Raw genomic sequence first — 25,473 nt, forward strand, 5'->3', positions numbered from 1 at the left:
GCAGAATTGGACTGTTGCTTCTTCCTTTACAATTCAAAGCAAAAGGCTAGTTCCCACATGGCTACATATCACTGGCTCTAAGAGTCTCTCTATATGAGACGCATCAGCATTTATTCATCAAGAGTAGGGAGATGCAATGTTAGCCAGTTTTTAGTTTAAAAAGACAGAGCCAGTGGAGATCACTCCTAAGAGGGTTTGTTAATTTCATCTTCACCTCCCTGAAGGCTCTGTCAATGTCACCTCTGCAGTCTAAAACTGTGTGGGATCGCAACCAAAAGGTAGCAAGGAATGGAAATGTGCTGCAGCTGCCTTCCAGAGCCAGGCTTGCACCTAGAAAGGTTATGATGGGCTGAAGTTTCCCTTCTGGCATTTCACAGCCCCTTCACGCAGCTCCAGTGCATAGCAAAGCCTTTGCCCTGCCGCCGTCTCTGTCTTCTTAAACTGTCATTCCCAGCTAACATTGCATCTCCCGACACGTGTTCTTTACATGTCAGACGTCTCATGTAGAGAGACTCTAAGGATAACTCAGCGTTTGGTAACATTTAAACAAATGTGTGAATTGCCTGAATTTAAAAGTATCGATTTCATGTGATGGACAGTTCTGCCTGTGCTCATTCACACAGGCCGTTCCTCACTTGATGCTGGACTTACAGCGCCGTCCTTTGCAGAGCTAAGCAGTTCTAAATCTCCTGATTTCAACTGCCTTAGACTGGAGTAACTCTGCTTAGGATTGTACTGCTAGGTGATAAAAGTATGAGAAGTAGAATCCAATTTTTTGTAGCCTGTGCGCAATACCATGCAAAATCATCAGCGCTCTTTATGCAATAACATCCAGGCTTCATTCATGACGGTTTCAAAGAGTCAGCTGGCGCTGCAAACTCACTTGGGGGGTGGAAACAGCCTGAATACAAAATAATAAAAACTAATACTTTCATATATTGGGGAATACAAGTCATTCCTACCTGGTTATTTCATTTTGAAGAAAAGCTGTCCCCCACCGCCCTTTTCTACAAGTCCTTCCTGCCTGGACAAACCTTTGTGATCTCATTGGAGTTTTCTGGCTGTGACTCGTGCGGTCAGTGCCAGCTGGTTTCTTAGCAGTCTTTTAAAGTGTGCAAACCTTTGCCCTCAAGTCTAGCCTGTGCTTGAATTGCTCGTGCTGAGGGGAAAGCTTTGGAGTTCACGGATTTCCTTGCAAGGCATCAAAAAGTCAAGCACAAACTGAACATCAGGTGTGGCTTTGCTGCCTGAAGCCAAGATCCCCCCTCCTCTCATTTTAGGGTGGCGTGAATTACTCCACAGCCGTCAATGGAAATATGTCAGCCTGCTAAAAAAATTATGTTGACTGAATCTTTATTGCCTCATCATGCATTCACAGCATTTGAGTCTCAGGGCTGCTTCTGAGGTTGCTTTTCTAAAGACGAGGTCCTAACATCCCCTTCTGCAAAGTGTAAATGTTCCATTGATAGAGTTTTTCTATCAGATGAATACTCAGGGCTTTTTTTCAGGGGGAACGCGGGGGAACGGAGTTCCGGAACCTCTTGAAAATGGTCACATGGCTGGTGGCCCCACCCCCTGATCTCCAGACAGAGGGGAGTTTAGACTGCCCTCCGCACTGCTCAGCGGCGCGGAGGGCAATCTAAACTCCCCTCTGTCTGGAGATCAGGGGGCGGGGCCACCAGCCATGTGACCATTTTCTCTGAGGGCAACCCACTGAGTTCCGCCACCTCTTTTCCCAGAAAAAAAGCCCTGTGAATACTCTTTCCATTCTTGAAAGGCATTGCCAAGGAATGGAAATGATGGGACCTTTTAGGAACCAATCATCATGCATTCACAGCATTTGAGTCTCAGGGTTGGTTTTCTAAAGACGAGGTCCTAACATCCCCTTCTGCAAAGTGTAAAAGTTCCACTGATAGAAAGAGTTTTTCTATTAGATGAATACTCTTTCCATTCTTGAAAGGCATTGCCAAAGAACAGAAATGACGGGACCCTTTAGGAACCAACCGAGGCATACATCTTAAGACTCACTTCTTAGGGTGCAAACAAACTTTGCAGTGGAAGAGATGCACCTGGGCCTGTTTCAGAGCAAAGAATGCCTCTCTTCTTGAATCGCTGTGGCATCCTCCATTCATGTATCCCATGTGTATTGCACCTTCCCCTTTATTCTCAAAATGGGTACGTTAGAATAACATGGCTTCCACACAGTTTTTGCTATGAATCCAGGAGGGGGTGTGGCTCAGTGGAGAAGCATCTGCTTGGCTTGCAGAAGGCCCCAGGTTCAATCCCTGGCATCTCCAATTAAGGATCAGGTAGAAGGTGGCGTGAAAGACCTCCACCCGAGAGCCTGGGTAGCTGGTGCCAGTCCAAGAAGACCATACTAACCAAAGGTCTGTTCAGTACAAGGCAGCTGCATGTCTCTCCCCCCCCTTCCCAGCTGTGTTGATGTAGAACTTCATGGTTTGAGTCCAGTGGCACCTTAGAGCCCACCCTCCAATTGCAGCTGTTTTAAATTTGCCTTCCATACTACATAGTTGTGCTGCCACTGCAGTTTGAGAAAGTGTGGAAGAGAAAGCGTGGATGTGGTTTCCACACCTTGCTGTCCACACATCCAGCACATTTCCCCTCCTGCCCAAGAGTTATCTCCTTCCCAGCTCCCACTCATGCTTAAATATATATAAATATTAGTCGTCTAGACACCACTATAGTGTTTTAACGTTGGAGCAATACTCAATTACTAACATTTTCTTTGGAAGCTTGCAAGTGGCAAGGGAGGGGACGGGAAGGAATAAGAGTTGCAACTTGCTACAGCCAATGCCTTTACATTCACAGTGGTAATTAGAGCAGAACACGGAATTGTCCCCGGGCAGAAGCCACTTGAGAGAGTGACTTGCCTGAGGCCACTGGGGGAGCTTCACGGCTGACTGCAGCCCAAGCCCGAGTCTCCCTGTCCAGAACTTGCCCCACAGCAGGTCTTCTGTGAAGTAGGCCGGCTTGTAACCGTGGGGTCACACATGGGACATTCATCGGCTGCATAAAACTCAGGTCTTGCTTTTTCCTAATGTGATGCTTAAAGACGATGCTAAGAACATTGAGTGGGGCCATCGCTGCCAGTTATGTACATCCCTAAATTCCATTATATGCAGTTCAGACAGTATTTTTCAAAGTGTGGGGGAACATGAGTAAAAATCGTAGCATTTCTTGTGGGGTGGAGAATCAACGGGCTTCGAAGCGATCCTAGGCTAGCCGGACATAACAACCATATATATACAATCAGTTTCAGGAAATCGATATGTGAGCAGAATTAATCCATAAAAGTACAAAATAGGAAAGACTGAGACAAGCCACCAATGCTGGGGTGCCTCTTATGTACCTGCCAAATTACCACATAAGAAGCGGAAAACTTGCTGTTTTAGGACACCTCTATTTCCTCCAGGATTTTCAGACCGAACAACAATACAGAAAAATAGGGGGGAAACTACTGTTTTTTAAATCGCAGAATTCACATGAGACATCTTAGTCCTATTGCACGCCCCTCTTGCTTATCTAGGTGCTTAGAGATTAAGTTGGCAAGGATACAGTATTACTTCACTGTGACTATTTGTTTTAGGTATCCCCAAACTCCATCAAGGTCATGTCCGAGCATCATCTTATCTTTTCAAGATTATCTAGCCTTTCAAAATAAGCATAGTTCCTCCAAACATCCTTGAATCATGAATGTATATAGAATTCATTCATAGTTTCTACCCTTTGGGCCTTGCACTGAGGAAAAGTGTGCAAATTGGCTCTTGCAAAGTCCAACATTCAGTAAGGTCTTTCCCACTAACACAAAGCTCTGATTCTAACGTTCTCCAAGCCATCTGAGAAGAGGATGCACTTCCAAAGAGCTTTCTGAAGCTATCTCTTAAAGTTATACACCTTTTCAATAAAGGCCTCCATTTTTTCGTCTACATTTCCCACTCAAATAGACCATGCCAAGGATCAATGTCAAGGGTAAAATGAACCTCAACCCAAATAGTACTTTACAATTCTGATCCAGTTAACACTTAAAATTTCAGCTAAAGAACGTGCTTTTAACAGATGACTGTTCATCAAAGAAAATTCTATAGATTTTCAAAATACTGAAAATAAATTATTAACATTTGTTCTGGCTTATCAGCACAGATTTCTGAAATGTTTTCAGCCCTACCTGTTGGTCTTACATTTTCTCTAGGAAGAGGCACGTACATTTCTAGCTGTCAAAATTGAGCAGTAGAAATCAGAGAGATGCCCCCCAGAGAGTGCAATTATATTATATTATGCATTATATTAGATGTATCCGGAGGGCTCACAAAGAAGAATCTGAAATGGGAATCCTCTGGTGAAACCGGTCTTGTGGGTTTTGATTAGGGTTTGCTGAGCCGTTTGGCTACGTCTGCGTATGCTATTTCGATTTCTTTGTCAGCAGCGCAAGTATTGATAAATTCATCCCGGGCATAAGCATTCTTCAGGTATCGCCAAAGTCCTGTCATCTCGGCAGGGAACTCATAGTTTCGATATTTCTTCGTTACAATCTAGAACGAAGACCCAAACATCTGTTTTTAATTGTTAGTAAACACATTTGCAATTAACAGATTTAGTTACACACAAGACTGGGGGGAATAAAAGGTCCACAGCACGGTGTGTGGGAACTGCAAAGAAGGTAGAATGGTTAGTCTTTAAATTATTATATGGCAAATATGCCATTGTTTGCGGGAAAGGGATTGAAGCCCATACCTAAAAATTTATCAGAACGAAAACAGAATTTGCTCTATTGTATCCGTTGAGAATGAGACCAGCTAAGGAAATAGTCCAATCCAAGTCCCATTGATTTCACTAGGAGACAGTTAAACAAAGAAAGGAGTAAACACATGCTTAGTTCTCCCACAGAATCAATGGAACTTCAAGTTCCTTAGCTTTGCTTGGGTTATTCCCTATGTATCTAACTAAAGATGAATTAAGTGCCTTGTATTTAGGGTTCCCCCTGCCAAAAATTCCTGGAGTCTTAAAAGCCCCTACTGTCAGAAAGCATGCACATTGACTAGGCTTATATTCATTTTTTTAAAACTTTGCACAGTTTATTTCTGTGCACGTTTTGGAGGGTTGACAATCACTGATTTTACTTAGTGATTCCCTGTTGCATACCCTGGACAGAATTTCTCTATGCAACACAAGATTTGTTCACATGTTGTACATACAGTCCAGGGGCCCAGTCATAGCCCTTTCAAACCTGCTGCCTGTTTGTAGGACACATACATACAGTTCAATTTATTGTGGCTTTGGCACTTAGCCAAATCAAACAAATAGTATAAAAACAACAGTGAGAAGCTGTCTTAAAAAGACAGAGTTTCACGTCTACAACTATTATGCAGTTCCATTTCTACAAATAGCACGTGCAGTTAAACTGTCTTTCTGGCCCTTGTTTCTACCACTGAGAAGTCAGGATTTACTCAGCTGGCCCAAGCCTCAAGTTGCCAGACCACAACAAGGAGCTGACCTCTCTCAGTTTAGCTGCGCATCCCCGTTTACATATACACTTTACTCTGCATTACCATCATCTGGCTATTAATAGAATTGCAGTATGACAGCCTATAGTCAGACTATTCAAATTCGGAATCCCCTCTTAATTAAGCCAATGTGAAGGTGAGGGGAAATACTTTTAATCTCACTTGTTAGGGATAGTCTCAGCTCTCCATACTCTCCCTTGCTTCTTCCTACTTTTGTTAGCAGTCAGACTTACCCTCACAATATTAAGAAGGCTTATGTATATGGCTATGCCATAAGCCCCTTCTCTGCATGTGTTTCAAACACAAAATACTGCCTAAGCAGGCAGAAATATGGAGGCCAGATTCTGGCTGGGAGATGGAACATTGCTAGCATGTGAGATGTCAGGCGAGGCCAGCGTTCAGCCCCCCACACCCCGGAGATGTGCAGAGATTTTAAGACAATAGGGTCTTCCCTAAGTTCCTGAATTAATTACTGTAATGCACCCCACTGATCTTCCCTTCTCCACCCTCTTATTCTCAGGTGACTCAGGGTTCTGATAGCTTTACCCATCCATACATCACAGGTCATCAATCATCGTTGATAACTTTAGTTCTGCCCAGGAAGACTTTATCAAACCTTCCCAGTTTATTGTCTCAGCCCGGAGACAGCTCCTCATTTCATTGTCTCACCCTGGAGAAAGCTTCCCAGTTCTTGTCTCACCCCAGGGAAAACCATTAAGTCATTATTTGGGGGGCAGAAGACACAATCTTGCCCCAGGGTACGTTCTACAGTATAATTGGACTACCCCTCCGCCATTGTTATGTGCATGCTCCCGGATCCAGCATCCACACTTGGGCCTCCATCTGAGCTCTTCCGCACTGATGCGCTGTTTGCTCAATGCTCTCTCTCTCTTCCAGATGCCCTCTTCTGGATGGTAACAATCACCCAGTCCCTCAATCTGTATCCAGTTTTTGCCAATGCTTTCTAGTCAGCTCTGAGTGCGTCTTGTGTGTGTGTTTTACGTGCTATTGATCTTTAATATTTTCAAATTAAAAAGCCTTTTTGATTGAAACTTCTGTCTGGTTATTGAAAGAGTTCTCTAGCCAGGATCCTCACATACATAGGTGGAGATCTCGCTAAGTTACCCGCCTTTTGTTGCCTCTCCTTGCATCCTAATTCCCTCAACTCGTAAGGAGACCTCCTCATTGGGTAGCACTTTGATAGGTGGAACTCTAAAGCAGGAAGCTTTTTTCATGGTTTCAGAGCCCAAACAACTCCCACTTCACAAAAAGAGAAGTGTATGTATAAGTACATAATCTGTGGATACAAGCAAAAGCCATACAGTTAAACAGCAAAGGACTACAACATCTGAGCAAAGGAAGAAATCAAATAGGTGTAAACACAATCCACTTTCCTGGGGGCAGAAATAACTTATTCTGGGGTTCCAGATTTGTTGTTCAAACTCTGATCCTCTTTGAATTACCTTCTCCATCATTTGATTAATCTCTCTTTGGATTATGTGCTTATGTGTGTCTCCTGCTCTCTCAAGCAAAAATGGCTGCCTCTCTCTTAAAAGGCACCTTTCTTCTACCCACAACCCTCTTGTAAAGTATGCCAAGGTGAGAAAAGGAAAACGTAAAGCTTTGGGGGGTCATTATGTCTTACATGCTCAGGCCAGCGTCCCTGATGCCTTCGTTACCGCACAAATTGTTTTATTGCCCATTTCTTCTGTCTCTTTGACCAGACTACTCCTTAGGACAGTTTGAGCTTAACCCCTGAGCATTCACAGAGTGTTAACCCAATATTCACAAAGCAAAGTGGAAAATTCCTTTGTAGATTCTTGGGTGAAGCGGCATATCATCACAGCATGCGCTGTCAAAAAAGTAGGCTCAGATCTTCACAGCAAAGGGCACACATACCACCATTCTAAAGCAAGTTCGACAATACGGTGGAAATAATGTTTTTAAAGAGCTGGTGTAGTGTAATGGTTACGTAATTGAGCTGTGATGCAGCACTCTGCTGGTTCGAATCCCACCACTGTCATGAGTTCAGCAGGTGGCCTTGGGTAAGCCACTCCTCTCAGCCCCAGCTCCCCAAATGCGTTATGGAGATGATAATAACACTGACTTTGTTCACCATTCTGGGTGGGCAATAATCTGTCCAGAAGAGCTGTATACAAATCAACTCTCATTTTAAAAAAATGTTATACTGAGAACAAAAAATTGCAGACAGGCGTGCCGTGCTTGTTATATCACTGATACCACTTGAGGCTGGTCTTTAAAAAAACAATCCGTATCACAAACGCATGCCTATTTTGTTGAGGCAGGAAGATTAGTGAGACGTGTGGCATTGTTCAAATCGGCATGTAAATTGCACAAATAAGGGGGACATTTCAAAATGCTACCAATCATTACAGAGAAAAAAAGATCTGATATTATTTAGAGGAGCCTAGGTTGGTCCATGTCAGTGAAAACTAGTATGCCCACCCTAGAACAAAAAAACTAGTAAAAAAAATCATCACATTTCTTGCGTGGTGTTGCTATCTGTACCACATCCTGGTCTTGCTGTCTGACATGTATGCTGTCAGTTCCCACGGCACGATTCATAGGTGCCGGAGCCAAGCGAGAAGCATGACTTGGCTCTGATTGCTGCCTTCTGGGCTTGCCAAGATCTATCAGGTACTTGTTGGATTCCAGAGAAATATGTAATCTGATAAATTAAATAAATATAGCACTTAGAAGACAGGAGGCTCGACATCCTTGGCACATTCCAAGTGTGTACTCTCTGCCTCTTGCATTCCGGAATCTCAGTGCTAACATTAATTTCCTAATTTTTCCCTCTGTCACATCGCAAGGTTGGAAAGCCGTCTCTAGCGTCTGAGGGCCTTGCTTCAGCGGTCATCGCGAGCTGCATCTTTCCTCTCCATTAGAAAATCCATGCAGAGAAGCTAGCTGGGGTTCATCTATAAAATGCAACACGTTGTCCTAAAAAACGCACACTTTGGATGTTCCAATGAATCAGTGTTGAAGGGCACTGTCGTACTGCTGTGAATGTCTCATTTCCCTTTCTTTACAAAACTCATATCGTGTTTTTCAGCCAAAACTTCAAAGTGATGTACAAACAAAATGTTTTTTCTAATTCAAACATCAGATAGGAAAATAATATTATAAAAATCTGGGACACAAAACAACCAAGGGTGAGATCAGCAAAATCCGTTAATCAGTTTCAGATACCATACAGCAATCCAAAACAGGTAAATTTTCAGAATTCTACAAAACACCAGTAGAGAGAGCGCTAAGCAAATTGCCCCGTTAAGGAAATTCTATAATCCCCGGACAATGACTGAGAATCCTTCTTTTTAGAAGACAATCTTACCTCTGGATTTGTTGATACTGCCATGAGATAAGAGCAGGGCTTTTTTCAGCAAGAACACGGTGGAACGGAGTTCCGGAACCTCTTGAAAATGGTCACATGGCTGGTGGCCCCGCCCCCTGATCTCCAGACAGAGGGGAGTTCAGATTGCCCTCGCAATCTCAACTCCCCTCTGTCTGGAGATCAGGGGGCGGGGCCACCAGCCATGTGACCATTTTCTCCGAGGGCAACCCACTGAGTTCCACCACCTCTCTTCCCGGAAAAAAAGCCCTGGATAAGAGGATGAAAATTCTCTGAACCCAGATTTTTCTAGGGATCCTAGAAGGCAGGTAACCTACTGCTTTATCTTGTTCTTCTTACAAGAGCAAGGAAGCCGCCGGCAAAAAAATCCATATAATCTTGGGGCTTCAGCAACTCCTAAAAGCCTCTTTGGGGTTCCCTAATCACTCATTTAACCCTTTGCTTGCCTTGCGATCACATCAAGCCTCACCTTGACAACGTGAAGTTTGGGCAGAAGGTTACAGTCCGCGAGGGTCAGCTCGTCTCCATCCAAGAACTTTCGTTTGGACACCTTCTCCTCCGCTGTGCTGCCTGCATCTATCTCTTCGGGCAGAGGATTTCTCAGGTAGTCATCCAGTTTCTTCAATGCCTTGGTTAAACCTCTCTCCAGACCTTTGTCAAACAGCAGATGAAAAGAAACACAAAAGTCATCCAATCAAATCTGCTATGCTGTCCACGCCTGCAACACAAAGCATGCCGGCATGTTGTAGGAAGGGCAGTCAAGGCACTATGGCCATGGTTCCGGTTGCCTCGGAGCCAAACTACAAGTGACGCCTAACACTAGTTGGACACTTGTCAACTTCCCTCAAGTTTTGATGGGAAATGTAGGCATCCTGGTCTTGCAGCTTGGCTCTCCGACTGCTGTCCAATGGATTTTCCAACCGTCATTTGTCCAACATTCCACCAAGCTGCCTACATTTCCCATCAAAACTTGAGGGAAGCTGACAAGTGTCCAACCTGTGTCATTTGTCACTTGTAGTTTGGCTCTCAGTCCCTTTGGTTCAAACAAGACATGGGGCGTTATTGAGGAGGTCCGGCAACATTCCAACCAATGAGGAGGTGGTGCAACTATGCCCCTCCCACACAGGCATTTTCTGCATACTGTTGACCTGCCTGCCCTCCCATGGGATATTATGGGATTAGCCAGTTGCTTCTACCCAGAATTTTTGATTTCCCCTAGTTGGCACATGCAGGCCCTTTTTCTCCTGTCACCAAAGGGGAGCATTAATTAAACAGGCCTGGCTGTTGTCTGGTTAGATCATAACCAGTTTGGGAAAAGAATAGGGCCAGCTGCTCAGGAACGGCAGGGGTCATTGGCAAGCACCTTGAGGCATCAGTCATGATGGAGGGTCATTTCCTCTTAACAGCCCATCACACGTCTTATGGCAAAATGGGGTGGGAGGGAGAACATTTGGTGCTAGGTAGCATCATTCCAAGCTTGGTAGAGGCCTTATGGAGGCCGGATGAAGTTTGGTACCCCTTGGCACAGGGCGCGTGCAGGCAGGGGTAAACAAGGCCCGCGTAATCACCAGCCAACTTTGGAACCAGGGTAGATTTGCCCAATACTACAACAGCCAGTGGGAAGCAGGCCTACCCCAGCCCACCTTTAAAATGTTTGCATATTTTAACAAATTATGATGTAGATCAGCCATTTAGGGTTGCCAGCACCAGGCTGGGATTTGGGGGTGGAGCTTGGGAAGGACCACATAGCCCATTTCATGTTTTGTATGAGTTCTAGGGGACTAGAATCTGGAACAGTTCTGGCTGGGGTTGCCAGATCCCCCGACTTCCCCAGTGGGAAATTGGGGGTCCGGCAACTTCCCTTGCTGCGTTTCGGTTTGTGCGCATCTGCAGCGCGCACTCCTGGCTTGCACAATAACATCACTTCTGGGAAGTGACATCATTGCGAAGGTCAAGGGGCGGCCTGGGAGCACTCCTGCGCTCACCAGGGGGCTGAATCAGGCCTGCTGCGGGGTGCGATTCAACATGAATTGGGCTGCTGTTGGCGCAGGAAGTGCGCCCTCCCACTGGCCATGTAAGTGGGGGTGGAGGGTGGGAGCAGGGGATCTTCTGCCCCGAGCAGGGGAATGGCACCTCTAGTTTTGCCCCATGTTTTATTCACCTCTCTGGGTAAGCTGGATACAGCAACTGTTACGAAGGCCTCTGCTAGGCCTTGTGTTCCTTCCTTCATTTCCCCTAAATAAAGTTACTCTATGTTTATTGAAAAGACCCTTAGCATCTTCCAGGATTATTACAGCATCTTACAAGCAGGGTTTTGGGGAAGTGAAGAACTACAGCTGTTTTCTCCAGGGGGACAGATCTCTGTAGCCTGGGGATCAGTTATAATTCTAGGAGATCTCCAGGCCCTACCTGGAGAGTGGCAGCCCAATAAAAGAACTAGTTAACCTCCCCCCTCCCCCAGTGGTTATCTCATGTCTTTATTGGCAGTGTGTGTGGGTGGGGGGCACGGCGCTAGGGAAACTAGAGGTTACTGGGGGAGATCCAAAACTATTTCTGGATTAATACCTAGTTTTTACTTGAGCAGAAATTTAAAACTTGGTTCCCTCTGGCACAAACTCAACATTCTGTCTATCTAAGCATCCTGGCCTACACACCCTTAGTATATTTAGGGATGCATGAGGTCTTTGTTTCAGGCTTCTCATCTTGACAAGAGCAATCCCATGGGTGGGGCATGGCCTTTGTTCTCCATGTGGTCTTATATTCAAGTGTACTCTGTCTCCCTAGCATCTCCATTGTGATGTTATTTTTGGACATCTCTCAAAATGCAGAATTCCTTTCTCTGTTCCAGCAGTCTGCTTTCTAAAATATTACAATAGCAAAAATCTGGAGGAATCACCTTTTTTTAAAAAAAAAATCATCATCCAAATGCTGTTCAGTAGCTTGGAACTTCATTGCATTCGAAGCCACTTGAAGGAGCAGGGCTTTTTTTCAGGGGGAACGCAGTGGAACGGAATTCCGGAACCTCTTGAAAATGGTCACATGGCTGGTGGCCCCGCCCCCTGATCTCCAGACAGAGGGGAGTTGAGATTGCCCTCTGCGCCACTGGAGCTGCATGGAGAGCAATCTCAACTAACCCTCTGTCTGGAGATCAGGGGGCGGGGCCACCAGCCATGTGACCATTTTCTCCGAGGGCAACCCACTGAGTTCCACCACCTCTTTTCCCAGAAAAAAAGCCCTGTGAAGGAGTATAATAATGCCTGGATGTGAAGCCTCCTGTTTGAGGTAAACGCTTGTACTAGGAGCTTTGAAGGTGGATTTGACAACAGTTTCGCTATGAGGAAAAAAGTTATGAAAAAGTTGTGACAGCCAGCGGTGTGATCTCCATTTCAGCAACAGACAAATGATGGTCAAATCCTGCACTCAGTGGATTTTGAATGTGAAGCAATGGGACCGTTGGTGCAGACACTGACTATTGGCCAAAAGCTACTATCAGATCTACCACAAAAAGCATGCCTTTGTTGGTTTCAGAGAGGATCTGAGCTTAGAAAACTAAATATAAAATGTTCTTGCATGTATCAGTGACTAAAATCTTACACAGGAATGCTCAAGGGAAAGATCTTACACTTGTTCTCCTATTATCAATACACATGCACTGCTAGGGAGACAGAGTACAATTGACTATAAGACCACACAGAAAATAAGTCATTTGAGCGTAAGATATCTTATGTAGAGAGACTCTCGGTCATTTGAAATTTTAGACCACTGTCTGTCATACAGAATTGGACAGCTGACACAAGCAAGCAGCCACTTCCTTCCACAATGTCACTGGCAGCTGCTCTTTCAGGATGAAAGTGTTTGAATCAGGGCTTTTTTTCTGGGAAAAGAGGTGGTGGAACTCAGTGGGTTGCCCTCGGAGAAAATGGTCACATGGCCGGTGGCCCCGCCCCCTGATCTCCAGACAGAGGGGAGTTGAGATTGCCCTCCGCGGAGGGCAATCTCAACTCCCCTCTGTCTGGAGATCAGGGGGCGGGGCCACCAGCCATGTGACCATTTTCAAGAGGTTCCGGAACTCCGTTCCCCCGCGTTCCCCCTGAAAAAAAGCCCTGGTTTGAATGTTGCTCAATATAACTCGCACACAAACAACTAGATTGTCAGGGACCATCATCCACTAGGGTTTCTACTGTTTCAAATCTAAGAGAAGGGAGTTCATCAGGGATATCAAACTGACTGAATGTCCCCCCCCCTGAAAAAGCAATATCATGCTTTGAGTGCTGTGAAGTCATAGCTGGCTTATGGAGACCCATCGTGGGGTTTTCAAGGCAAGAGATTCACAGAGGTGGTTTGCCACTGCCTGCCTCTGCAACCCTGGTCTTCCTTGGAAATCTCCCATCCACTTACTAACCAAGACCGACCCTGCTTAGCTTCTGAGATTTGATGAGATTGGGTCTGGGCTCTCCAGGTCAGGGGATTAACATTATAAAGAATTAAAGTAGGATAGTTAGAGTTTAGTCAGCAGTAGAGACTAAAGATTACAGAGCGGCAAGCGGTTTGGATGGAGTGGAGGATCAGGGCGTCAGGAAAACTCTTAAGGCACGCTCCAGTTGGAAAGTGCTCCAGCAAACGGCAGAAAGTCGAGTAATTTCATTTCTGAAAGCAAAGGGACATACTGCGTTTGAAGTGCTGCCATTTCTCAAATGCAAGTGTTACCATCCCTTATTTAATCAGCTCGTAAATTGAATTTTGACACTGATATTCTACTGTCAGATTCTAATATTATTGATTCTAATCTCCTTCAGCTGCATTTTATACGCAAGCCACATTGAAACAGTAATCATGGCAGGGCGTAGAAAATACCATTCATAGGAAACACTAGAAATATTAAGAAATCTCTGTGATTCTTTTTTTAAAAACCTATAATACCTCTTTAACTGAAAATCTTTTTTTTTCTTCTCACGGTCAGCAACGAATAATATTCTTTGACTATAAACTCGCTTTTGGAATCAAATTATGCATTTAATCTAATATAACTCCACTGGATTTTTGAAATCCTGGCTCGACACAGTATTATTTTCCAGTGGTGTCCCTCTTCTGATAAGGCTTTTATCTGTGCTGGGTCATCTGCTTTACATTTCCAATGGGCAGAGAAGACAGAAAATTTAGAACAGTGTTTCGTATTCTATGTCCTAGAGTAGGGCTGGTCAACTTTTGTACTCTTGGGAGCTTCTCTGTTCTCCTGCCAGCAGCCCGGAAGCATAATTTGCACTTTAAACAGATCATTTTACAGTTATTTATTTATTTAGATATTTACAGCCCACTCTTCTCCCCAAAAGCAAATCCAAAATTGGCTTAAGGCATTATTCTCCTCTCCACTCTTTTATCCTTACAATGGCAACCTTGTAATAATAATAATAATAATAGTAGTAGTAGTAGTAGTAGTAGTAGTAGTAGTAGTAGTAGTAGTAGTAGTAGTAGTAGTAACAACAACAATAACAACAACATTTGATTTATATACCGCCCTTCAGGACAACTTAATGCCCACTCAGAACGGTTTACAAAGTATGTTATTTTTATCCCCACTACAATCACTATGTGAGGTGGGTGGAGCTGAGAGAGCTCTGAGAGAGCTGTGACTGACCCAAGGTCACCCAGCTGTCTTCAAGCGGCGAAGTGGGGAATCAAACCTGGCTCTCCAGATTAGAGTCCTGCCGCTCTTAATCACTACCCCAAAGTGAGATAAGTTAGACTGAGAGACAGTGACTCTCTCAAGTCACCTAGCAAGCTTCCATGGCAAAGTGTCATACTTGGGCCTCCCAGTTCCTAGTCTACAAATGATCTGGCTCCATGATGAAGGTGGTGCATTGATCAACAAAGGCTGCCGACTGCATCGGCTCAGATCCAGCTGACATCACATGCCAAACTGTGGGGCACCTTTTACCCCAAGTATTGGCGACAGTAAGTGTATTGGATCATGGGTATTTGGTGGAAGTGTCCCATAATTGAAACATCCTAGAAGAGAAGTTAATATGTCGGGGTCCTCAACCTTTTTGAGCCTGCGGGTGCCTTTGGCATTCTGACACAGGGTGGTGGGTGCAACTACAAAATGGCTGCCACAGGAGTCAGAGCCAGCCACAACATCAGGGAGTGAGTTCATGCATAACTCTAATAATAACTCCCCAACATTTCAGGCAGAAGTTTAACAGGATTCCATTCAAAATGAACATATTGAATGAACATATTGTTTAAAAATATTTTCTGGCCTATACCTTAAGCTGCTGCCGAAGCATCGTTTTAAAAAAAAAAATCTGCATAGCCAATCAGATCTCCAGTGGCCAATCAGAAGCCCTGCTGGGCAAAACCGCCACCTGGGCCCCACCCACTTTCTAAAAGCACTTGGTGGGCAACAGGAGAGGTGTTGACTGGCACCATAGTGCCCATGGGCGCCTTATTGGGGACTCCTGTAGTATGTCACCAACCAGATGCTGGTTTATCCCTTAACAGTTAATCCAGTGAATATTCTTCTTGAATATCTAAAAAGGGATAATACAAAAAAGTGCTCTGGAATGACTTCAAAGGCAGCTAAAAAATCTTGGTAAATGGTATCATCCTAGCTGCCCTGTGATTAATAACTTGGTAGACAAATGCTAAAAGGTGAGTGAGCATATGCATTTCAGAGAAAAGGGTCTGGCAAACTTTAGGTATTTATACCTTGTTTTTCTCCTCAGTCGGAGACATATATATGGTACATCTTAAACAGACCCTCACTAGATCTTATATATACTTCTAAGCAGGGCTTTTTTCTGGGAAAAGAGGTGATGGAACTCAGTGATGGAACTCAGGACCGCACAATGATGTCACTTTGGGTCAGCTGGAACAAAAGGGGAGTTTTTTAAAGTTTATATCGCCCTCGGTGAAAATGGTCACATGGCCGGTGGCTCTGCCCCCTGATCTCCAGACAGAGGGGAGTTTAGATTGCCCTCCACGCCACAGCGGCGTGTAGGGCAATCTCAACTCCCCTCTGTCTGGAGATCAGTGGGGCAGGGCCACCAGCCATGTGACCATTTTCAAGAGGTGCCGGAACTCCGTTCCACCGCGTTCCCCCTGAAAAAAAACCCTGCTTTTAAGTTATAACATATCTTTGATATGTATTTTCTTGCGTATTTAATATTTATTGTCTTATACATTACATTAATGTACTAAAAATCTCGTTTACATTTCAGTGCTTTACCAGAGCCAGATAAAAATGGCTTGAGGGATATTTCTAGTGTACGGAAGGAGAGATGCCTTTATAGGTGTAATATGATTCACAGAGAAATCCTAAGCAGTGTTAACCTTCCAAGCCCATGGATTGACAGACTTTGAAGGGCATAACTCTGTTCAGGATTGTTTCGAGTAGGTAGCCGTGTTGGTCTGCAGGAGAACAGCATGATTTCAGTCCAGTGGCACCTTAGAGACCAACAAGGCTTATACCCATGAAAAATCTTGTTGGTTTCTAAGGTGCCACTGGACTCAAATCCTTCAGGTTAAGATTGCAATGCAAGTGGAGCCTCAACTATATGAACTGCTTCTCGTACTGTACTTAGGGTTGCCAAGTCCTTATACCCTTCTGATGGGAGGGGGGACCTGGCACTTACCTCGCATCTTTCGCTTGTGTCTTTGCATGCACATAAAGCACGTGCACGCTCCCAGCGTTTGCATGATAACGTCACTACCAAATATGACATAGACACACTGGCTGTGGGAGTGCTCCCATGCTCTGCTCGGGGCCGATCCTCAAAGAAAATTGGCCCCAAACGAAGTGCAGGAGCATTCTCACAGCTGGCGCAATGACATCCCTTTTGGAAGTGCATTGTTGCATCAGTTGGGAGCTTGTGCACAGTGTGTGTCCCTAGGCTACCTGACAGTGGGGGGTGATCTCTGGGGGACTTACCACCTCTCACCGATCATGGGGCAACCCCTTAGGAGATCACCTGCCACTGGCAGGCAACTGAGAACCCTAACAGTAATCCAAAATTCACATAAAACCCACATGCATGACCAACCGGGACACTTACAGGATAAATGGTTGCGGGGCTTTTTTTCAGCAGGAACACGGTGGAACGGAGTTCTGGAACCTCTTGAAAAGGGTCACATGGCTGGTGGCCCCGCCCCCTGATCTCCAGCCAGAGGGGAGTTGAGATTGCCCTCCACGCCGCTTGGTGGCGCGGAGGTCAATCTCAACTCCCCTCTGTCTGGAGATCAGGGGGCGGGGCCACCAGCCATGTGACCATTTTCTCTGAGGGCAACCCACTGAGTTCCACCACCTCTTTTCCCAGAAAAAAAGCCCTGCATGGTTGGAATGCTGGAAAATTGTCCAGCTGTAAATATCCTGTTCTTTCTCAGACATTGCTCTGATCTCCTCGCAGTGATCTGGGGCCCCAAAAGTGTGTTTTGCCATACAACCCAATCTTGGCCGAGGTAGCTCAAAAATGGAGATGGTGCTACTTAGCGGTAAGAAGAGTTGAACAGTTAACGGGGCAAATCCAGGAGGTTAGCAGCATTTGTGTGTTGCAGCAATAATGGACAGGAAACTTGTGGCGTTTGACAATTTTTTGTTTCAGCAGCAGATTTCATGTACAGACTCAGATGTGGACAGCACATTACATATAGAAACCAGAGACAGCCAGTTTGCTGCCGTGGTTAAGAGCGGCAGGACTCTAATCTGGAGAACCAGAGTTGATCTCCACTCCTCCACTCCAAGCAAGGTGGGTGACCTTGGGTCACTCACAGCTTCTCAGAGCTCTCTCAGCCCCACACACCTCACAGGGCGATTGTTATGGGGATAATAAAAACATACTTTGTAAAACAATCTGAGTGGGCATTAAGTTGTCCTGAAGGGCAATATATCAATTGGATGTTGTTGTTGTTATCATTAAGCAAGTGTACTTCAGTCATAGTATATTAGAAGATTTCAGCAATATGGATGCCTTTTACTGAGATGCAGGGGTCATTTCGTAGAAAAAGAGCTGCAGCAACTCATTAGTATAGCTTATTAGCATATGCCACACCCCTTGATTGGACCGAAATGGCCAGGATTTGGCTGCTGCCAGACGGGGGAGTGTTCCCCCACCTGGCACTGGCCCGATCAGGGCCCTTTTGGCCCCAAACCAGGCAGAAACAGGCCCAAAATGGCTCAAAATGGCCATTTTGGGCATGTTGTGGCCTGGATCAGGCCCCAAACTGCCCAGATTGGGTCAGTGCTGGGCAGGGGAGGGGTCCCCCCCAGACACTAACCCAATCCTGGCTGTTTTGGTCCTGATCCCGGCCAAAACGGGCCCCAAACGGCCAAAAATGGCTATTTGGGCCACATCTGGGGCCAGATCAAAGGCAAATCAGCTGGGACCAGATCAGTGCCAGGCAGGGGAGGGTTCCTCCACCTGGCACCGACCCGATCCCAGCTGTTCCGGCCCCAATCCCAGCGGGAATGGGGCCAAAATGGCCGAAAATGGCCATTTTGGGCCCGTTTCGGCCCGGATCAGGGCTGAAATGGCAGGGACTGGGTCAGTGCCGAGAGGCTGAGACTTCCCCCGCATGGCACCAACCCAATCCTGGCTGTTTTGGCCCCAATTCCAGCTCAAAATGCCCCTAAATAGCCAAAAGTGGCCATTTTGGGCCTTTCAGGCCCACATCAGGTCCGAAATGGCCCAGATCGGGTTGGAGCCAGGTGGGAGAACCCTCCCCTGCCTGTCACTGATCCAGGCTGGCCAAAAACGGCTCTTTTGGGCTAGGATCGAGGCCAAAATGACCTGGGCCAGGTCACTGCCAGGCGAGGGAGGCTTCCCCCACCCAACACTAACCCAATCCAGTCCCATTCAGCCCTGATCTGGGCCGAAACAGACCCCAAATGGCCATTTTGGGCATGTTTCAGTCCGGATCAGGGCCGAAACAGCTGGGAACAGGTTGGTGCTGGGCGGGGGAGGTTTTCCCATGCGTTTTCCCAGGCCGTTCCCCCTTGAAATGAGCCCTGCTGAGATGTCATTTCAAATTATTGTTACTCCCACACTTCCTCCAGGGAGGCCAGATGGTATAGAAGCCCCTCTCCATCTTCACAACACACCAGGGCTGCCAACTTCCAAGTGGCACCTGGCAATCTCCTGGAATTACAACTAACTTCCAGACTACAGATATAAGTTCACCTGGAGAAAATGGCTGCTTTGAAGGATGGATTGTACAGCATTATACCCAGCTGAGGTCCCTCCCCATCCCAACCTCCCCCCACGCCAGGCTTCGCACCCAGTCCTCCAGGATCTTCCCAACCCAGAGCTGGCAATCCTACAACAACCTTGCAAAGCAGATTAGGCGTAGAGTGAATGAGAGGCCTTAAAGCCTTCTTGGCTGAGTGAGATTCGAAACCCATCCTCCCCAGTCTTCATCCAACACTTTAACTACTCTACTACACTGCCCTGGCATAGCAGATCATAATGCCTAGCAGTGTGTACAAAGTTTGCCATCCAGGACTTACAGAGCTCTGCCTAGGAATCCCATATCACCTAAATATTAATAGGTAGTCGTAATTAAATGTTAAAATTTGTATGGCTGCCCTGAGTTAGACAAAATAGTAGTAATTAAACATTCTCTATGTTTAGAGATTACATTTTAAAAACGCTCTTTGGACAGAGAACTGCTGACCCAAATAGCCCCACTATCAAAAACTGATGTCCATTCCAATGTCTTGGCGTGTCAATCGGTACAGGATTTCTCACCACGTAGTGGGTTTCCACATTCCACTTACCTAAGATGCCCTTTAATCACACGAATTCTCTCTCTGAGAATGAATCACATGGATCCAAGCTCACATGTGAGCAGCATGATGTATCCTTCTATGTCAAAAACTTGCAATGGTTGATGCATTACATCTTTATGTCAGATCTGTACAGCTAAATGCGGTGCCTTCCATGGAGACAGATCAAGATGGGTAGCCCTGTCAGTCTGTCTGTAGCAGTAGAAAAGAGCAAGAGTCCAGGAGCACCTATAAGACTCACAAAATTTGTGGTAGAGTATGTGCTTTTGTGAGTCACAACTGGTATCTGATGAAGCGAGCTGTGACTCACAAAAGCTCATACCCTACCACAAATGTTGTTAACCCTACCACAAATGTTCTTATAACAACAACATTCAATTTATATACCGCCCTTCAGGACAACTTACCACCCACTCAGAGTGGTTTACAAAGTATGTTATTATTATCCCTGCAACAACAATCACCCTGTGAGGTGGGAGGGGCTGAGAGAGCTCTGAGAGAGCTGTGACTGACCCAAGGTCACCCAGCTGGCTTCAAGTGGAAGAGAAGGGAATCAAACCCGGCTCTCCAGATTAGAGTCCCGCTGCTCTTAACCACTACACCAAACTGGCTCTCTGTTAGTGCTACTGGATTCTCGCTCTTTTCTACTGCTACAGACAGACTGACTGGGCTACCCCTCTTGATCTATCTTTATGTCAGTGAACATCAGCACATAAACCTGTATACCCTTGGTACTGGTATGCTGTAGCATCCATACCTATTTATGCCTTACCTATAGTATCCTTTATGCTATTCAAAGCAAAGATAAGCAGAGCTGAGCATTCAGGTTGACAGCCAAGTCTATGGCAGAGTCCAACTTTCAGCAATGGCGAAAACACATTCAAATGGAGGCGAGTAGCTTTGGCTGAGCTCCAGAACGAGCTGTTGTGTATCCAGAGGGGATGTGTGTGGGTCGAACCCACATGAGAGAGTTTGAAACCTTAGTGACAAGAAGGCTTCAGCCCTGTCTAAAGGAGGTCACGGGTCTTCCTTCCAACCTGCCATGCGAAACCACCCCAAAGTAACCCCTGGAAAGATGCGGGCTGCTGAATGTCCATGCGCAGGCACGCTTCACAAACTATGACTTGTGTACAAGATGAATCGCAACAGCCGCTACCTTTGCCCAGTGATTGATGCTTTTTCTTTTTACTGCTCTTTTCCACCCGCACAAGATTTATCCCGTAACACGCACAAATGAACTAGATGAAATATGCAATGAGGGAAAAGGGGAAACTGGACATAAATATTCACAGTCTCACACAAACAACCTGAGATTTATTTTTCCTTAACAAAAAAAAAAAAGCAACAAACCACCTTCCTTGATCACTTCCAGATTCATAGTGTTTGATATTGCTTGAGACCTATTACAGTTTTCTGGTATGCAAGGATTAACGACTCGGAAACTGAAAAGGCAAGTTACAAAAATAAAACAGTTCTGCTAGTTAACATGTCTTAAAGACTGCTTCTTCATTAGAGCTGAAATAAACTGGCCACTGGAAGTCTGCACGGATTTCTTAGTCAAGGAATACCCAAATTTACATTTTCACTCATTTTATTTCTTTATAACCTGGGGTTCTGCAAACAAGGATCACAGAGATCAACGACCCTGGGCTAAATTTCCCATTATCAGACAGGCTGTTTAAGACAATTGGCTGTTGTCACACGGCCATAAATTTAGCGCCAAACTAGCGCCATCTCCCAGTTCTCTTGCGATTTTGCCATTCTCCCCCCTTCATTCTTTGTGACTCTTTATGTCGTCTTTATCCACTTCCATGTGAATGCCCTGGATCGACTATGAACACTTTGCAACACCAAAACACTCACTCTCCCCGATCATCTGTCTCACCAAACACTGATTCTACTGCCCTACACTCCCACAAGCCCCAGCGCGACCCGCAATTAAGCCTCAAAGTAATTTTTTTTAAAAAAACATCAGCCTTATAGCGCTATAGCACTATTCTGCCATGGGCGGGAAACCTCTGCTACCTATCATGGTTGGCTTTTGGGTTGGCCCAGCACAACATTGGTATAATAGAAGAGTGATATAGTGCAAATATGCAAAAAAAATATTTTTTTTAAGGGGCGGGATTTTTAGGGCCCCGTTTCCAGAGGCACTTTGACCATCAAATTGCGCTTTTCCCTTTTAATGTGACTGACTGGAAGTGCAAGCAGTCGTCAAAAGATGGAAGAATCCGTTCTAATAACGATAACAGAAGAAACGATGACAAAATAAGGGCCCGTGTGACGATGGCCCATAGTTTCAGAAAGCTTCCTGGTTCAGGAGCAGTCTGCTTCACAATAAAATTGCCACAGTCGAACAGCAAGTCTGTTCTGGATTCTACATCTGCTAATTAAATCCAAAACCAAACAACAAGACATGGGAGTCAAATGTGGAATCTTTTGTTGACAACTTGAAACGGGAGATCGACTGGAATTCTGGGACAACTCAAGACTTCACCTGAAGATTGGCAGCCTAACATGCTAAGGCCCCCAGGGACCCGGAAAGATGCTTCAGGGGCTGTTTCCAGTTTGCAAGCCAGATTCTGGCCACTGCTAATTTCCAACAATTCAACAGGTGTGTTGGGTCAATCTGGATCTCTGCCGGTGAGCTGTCTGACTGCGGATCAAGGATGGGGAAACTCGTAGCATGACGGTTTAAAGTCATACAGGGAGTTGATTTAAAAACAGTGTGCTCAGGGAGCTGGGAAACTGGCTATGGGAATTCTGATTCTTATGGGAAGGGTAAAGTCTATACCAGTTCCAAGAAGGTAGCCATGTTTGGTCTGCAGCAGAACAGCAGAATTTGAGTCCAGTGGCAACGTGGAGATTATTAAGATTTCCAAGTTGTAAGCTTTCGAGAGCTGAAGCTAAAGAAGGGAGCTTTCGACCTGAAAAGTTTGTGGGTCTCTAAAGTGCCACTGGACTCAAATCTTGCTGCTTTATACCAGTGGCGCTCAAATTTTAGCAAGTTCAGAGCTCCTATTTTGGTTTTTAAAATGTTATGAACCGTGTGCTGGACAGCCCCTGTTCAAAGTCCGCAGCAAGCTGCACGTTCCCTTGCAGAGGCCTCTGTCCTCTTGTATCCTCAAACACTACAGCGAGAACCACATCAGCTACACTTTCAGAGCAAGTTTTAAGAAAATGTTTCTGATGTCTGTGCACAGTCTACAATGTCAGGTCTCTGAAGGCAGGCGATTCAACAGGGCCACCACTTAAAAGACTCCTAACCCAAATTCTAGTCAATCTCTTACTTTGATTTTGGACGGGAGACACCAAAGGATATTCCTTATTGGTGATTAACTTCTAGCTAGAGGTTAGCTAAACAGGGGCGGGGAAGGGCCTGAAAAAGCTTTTTGGAGATGCTCATAGAAATAGAAAAAAGGACCAGCATCACACACACAGCTTTTTTTCAGCTGGAACGCAGGGGAACGGAGTTCTGGAACCTCTTGAAAATGGTCACATGGCTGGTGGTCCCGCCCCCTGATCTCCAGACAGGGGAGTTTAGATTGCCCTCTGCACCGGAGGGCAATCTAAACTCCCCTCTGTCTGGAGATCAGGGGGCGGGGCCACCAGCCATGTGACCATTTTCTCCGAGGGCAACCCACTGAGTTCCACCACCTCTTTTCCCAGAAAAAAAGCCCTGATCACACACAACCTAAACTTCCTGTGAAATGAAAATGAAATCCTGCCCACAAGCCATCATTGATGTATGGCAACCCGTGGTGGGGTTTTCATGGCAAGACACTAACAGAGGTGGTTTGCCATGCCTGCCTCTGCAACCCCCGTCTTTGTTGGAGGTCTCCCATCCAATTACTAACCAAGGCCGACCCTGCTTAGCAGCTGAGATACTGACAAGATCAGACTGCCCTAGGTTATCCAGATCAGGGCTTCCTTTATTCAACTGAAAACATCTATTGGCTATTATTATAGATGCAGCGTGGCACCTCTCTGTCTCTAAGGTGACTTTTTTTAGCATTGGGAAATAGAGTGAAAAACCAGTTCAGTTTTATACCTGAAGAAACCATGATGACTATATGAAGTATCTACTTCTGTGATCTCACTCAGCTAATTTGAGTTCTTGGGACTGAACCGTTGCTTCTCAGCAATTAATCGGCACATTTTCTGGCTAGTGGCCCAAGATGTAAACTAGATGGTTATGGGCAGTGGCAGCTCTACAAACTCCCATCCTTTAAAAGAAGGGGACTGCAAAGCTTTATAACAACAACAACAACAACATTAGATTTATATACCGCCCTTCAGGACAACTTAATGCCCACTCAGAATGGTTTACAAAGTGTGTTATTATCCCCACAACAATCACCCTGTGAGGTGGGTGGAGAAGAACTGTGACTGACCCAAGGTCACCCAGCTGACTTCAAGTGGAGGAGCGGGGAATCAAACTTGGCTCTCCAGATTAGAGTCCTGCCGCTCTTAACCACTACACCAAACTGTCTCTCACACCAAACTGGCTTTCTCCTGAGAGTCTCTGCCCTCCATCATAGAAAACTGGGAGGGATCCATTTTCATGTTAGACAGGTGGGTGGGAGAGAGACTCATCCTTACAAAAGATTCCTGGACCCCTGGACTATCCTCATGGGCACCAAGAGGCCCTCCCAGACCCCAGTATCGGATATGCTGATCTAAGCCAACTCAGTAATTGTGTGTGGGGGTACTTCAGGTATTCTCCATCTAATGGCTCAGATTAACTAGCCAAAGTTTGCTGCTAACCACTGGAGGGGACACTTGATATGGTCCATACGGCAAGACTCGCTACGTTTTACAGCTGCACACGGAACAGGTAAACATTGCATGGGTCTGCATTTTTCACATGTTTGCATTTGTCACTTGAAGAGTGCTACATCTTGCATGTGAGAAATGGGCTGCGGCATTCATGAACACCAATCCTTTCGCCTCAAATCATCTCAAAGACAAGAGGCCAGATCCTACCAATATTATGATGTATCTGACAAAGGGAGTTTTGACCCTCAAAAGAATATACCTGGAAATTGATGGTTGGTTTCTAAAGTGCTACTGGACTCAAGCCTTGCTTACCAATTTTCTGCTGCTGCAAGAGGCAGGAGAAGAAGAAATCTCTCTCAGGGCCAAGCTAGGAGTGACGAATGGCACTTGAACGGCAAGTGAACAGACTCACGTGTATTCCTCCCTGTTCACTTGCACTTGATCAAGTGGAGCGCAAGTGAATGGCAAGTGAACAGGGAGGAATACACGTAAGTCTGTTCACTTGCCGTTCAAGTGCCATTCGTCACTCCTAGCTTGGCCCTCTGTCTGCCTAGAATGCTTTTATCTTGTTCTCCCTCCTAGGAGCTGAAGAGGCATCTATGGTGCTTTCTTCCCTGATTAAGCCTCACAACAACCCTGTGAAGTAGGCTGAGAGAGAATGACTGGCCCAATGTGTGGGTATCCTAGTTATGGCTAAACTGGGCCAGAAACAGAGAGTTGCGCAGGGAGTGCACACATTTCGAGCAACCCCTCGCACACACTCATAATGTCAGAAGCTCGCCCATGGCCCTTTTCACACTACTTACGGGCTCCCAGAACATTGCGAAAGATCGCGCAAAAAATGCGGAAGATAGCCTCTTCTCGTGAGAGTTTTGCGCGATGTTGAGGAAAACTCTTGCGAGAAGACACTATCTTCTGTGTTTTTGCACAATATTTTGCAACGTTCCGGGAGCAGGTAAGTAATGTGAAAAGGGCCCATGAAAGTTTTTAAAAGTTTTTAAAACGTGCTTAGTTTCCCCTCT

At 45.6% G+C, this 25,473-nt stretch overlaps 1 protein-coding gene across 2 annotated transcripts in view; it reads right to left on the reverse strand.

The window, feature by feature from the left end:
- Window positions 1–1,703: 1,703 nt before the first annotated feature.
- The window catches only part of CLIC5 (chloride intracellular channel 5), a 120,262-nt gene continuing 96,492 nt past the window's right edge, over window positions 1,704–25,473 (reverse strand). For both annotated transcript variants that reach the window (XM_054996819.1, XM_054996827.1), the window contains exons 5-6: window positions 9,365–9,546; window positions 1,704–4,550 (exon numbers count right to left, since the gene is read on the reverse strand). In XM_054996819.1, coding sequence (XP_054852794.1) covers window positions 4,383–4,550; window positions 9,365–9,546 — 350 coding nt within the window. In that variant the 3' untranslated portion in view covers window positions 1,704–4,382. The remainder of the gene's footprint in view (window positions 4,551–9,364; window positions 9,547–25,473) is intronic.

Source organism: Eublepharis macularius, chromosome 1 (assembly GCF_028583425.1).
Source record: "Eublepharis macularius isolate TG4126 chromosome 1, MPM_Emac_v1.0, whole genome shotgun sequence".
In the NCBI taxonomy this organism is placed as follows: Eukaryota; Metazoa; Chordata; class Lepidosauria; order Squamata; family Eublepharidae; genus Eublepharis; species Eublepharis macularius.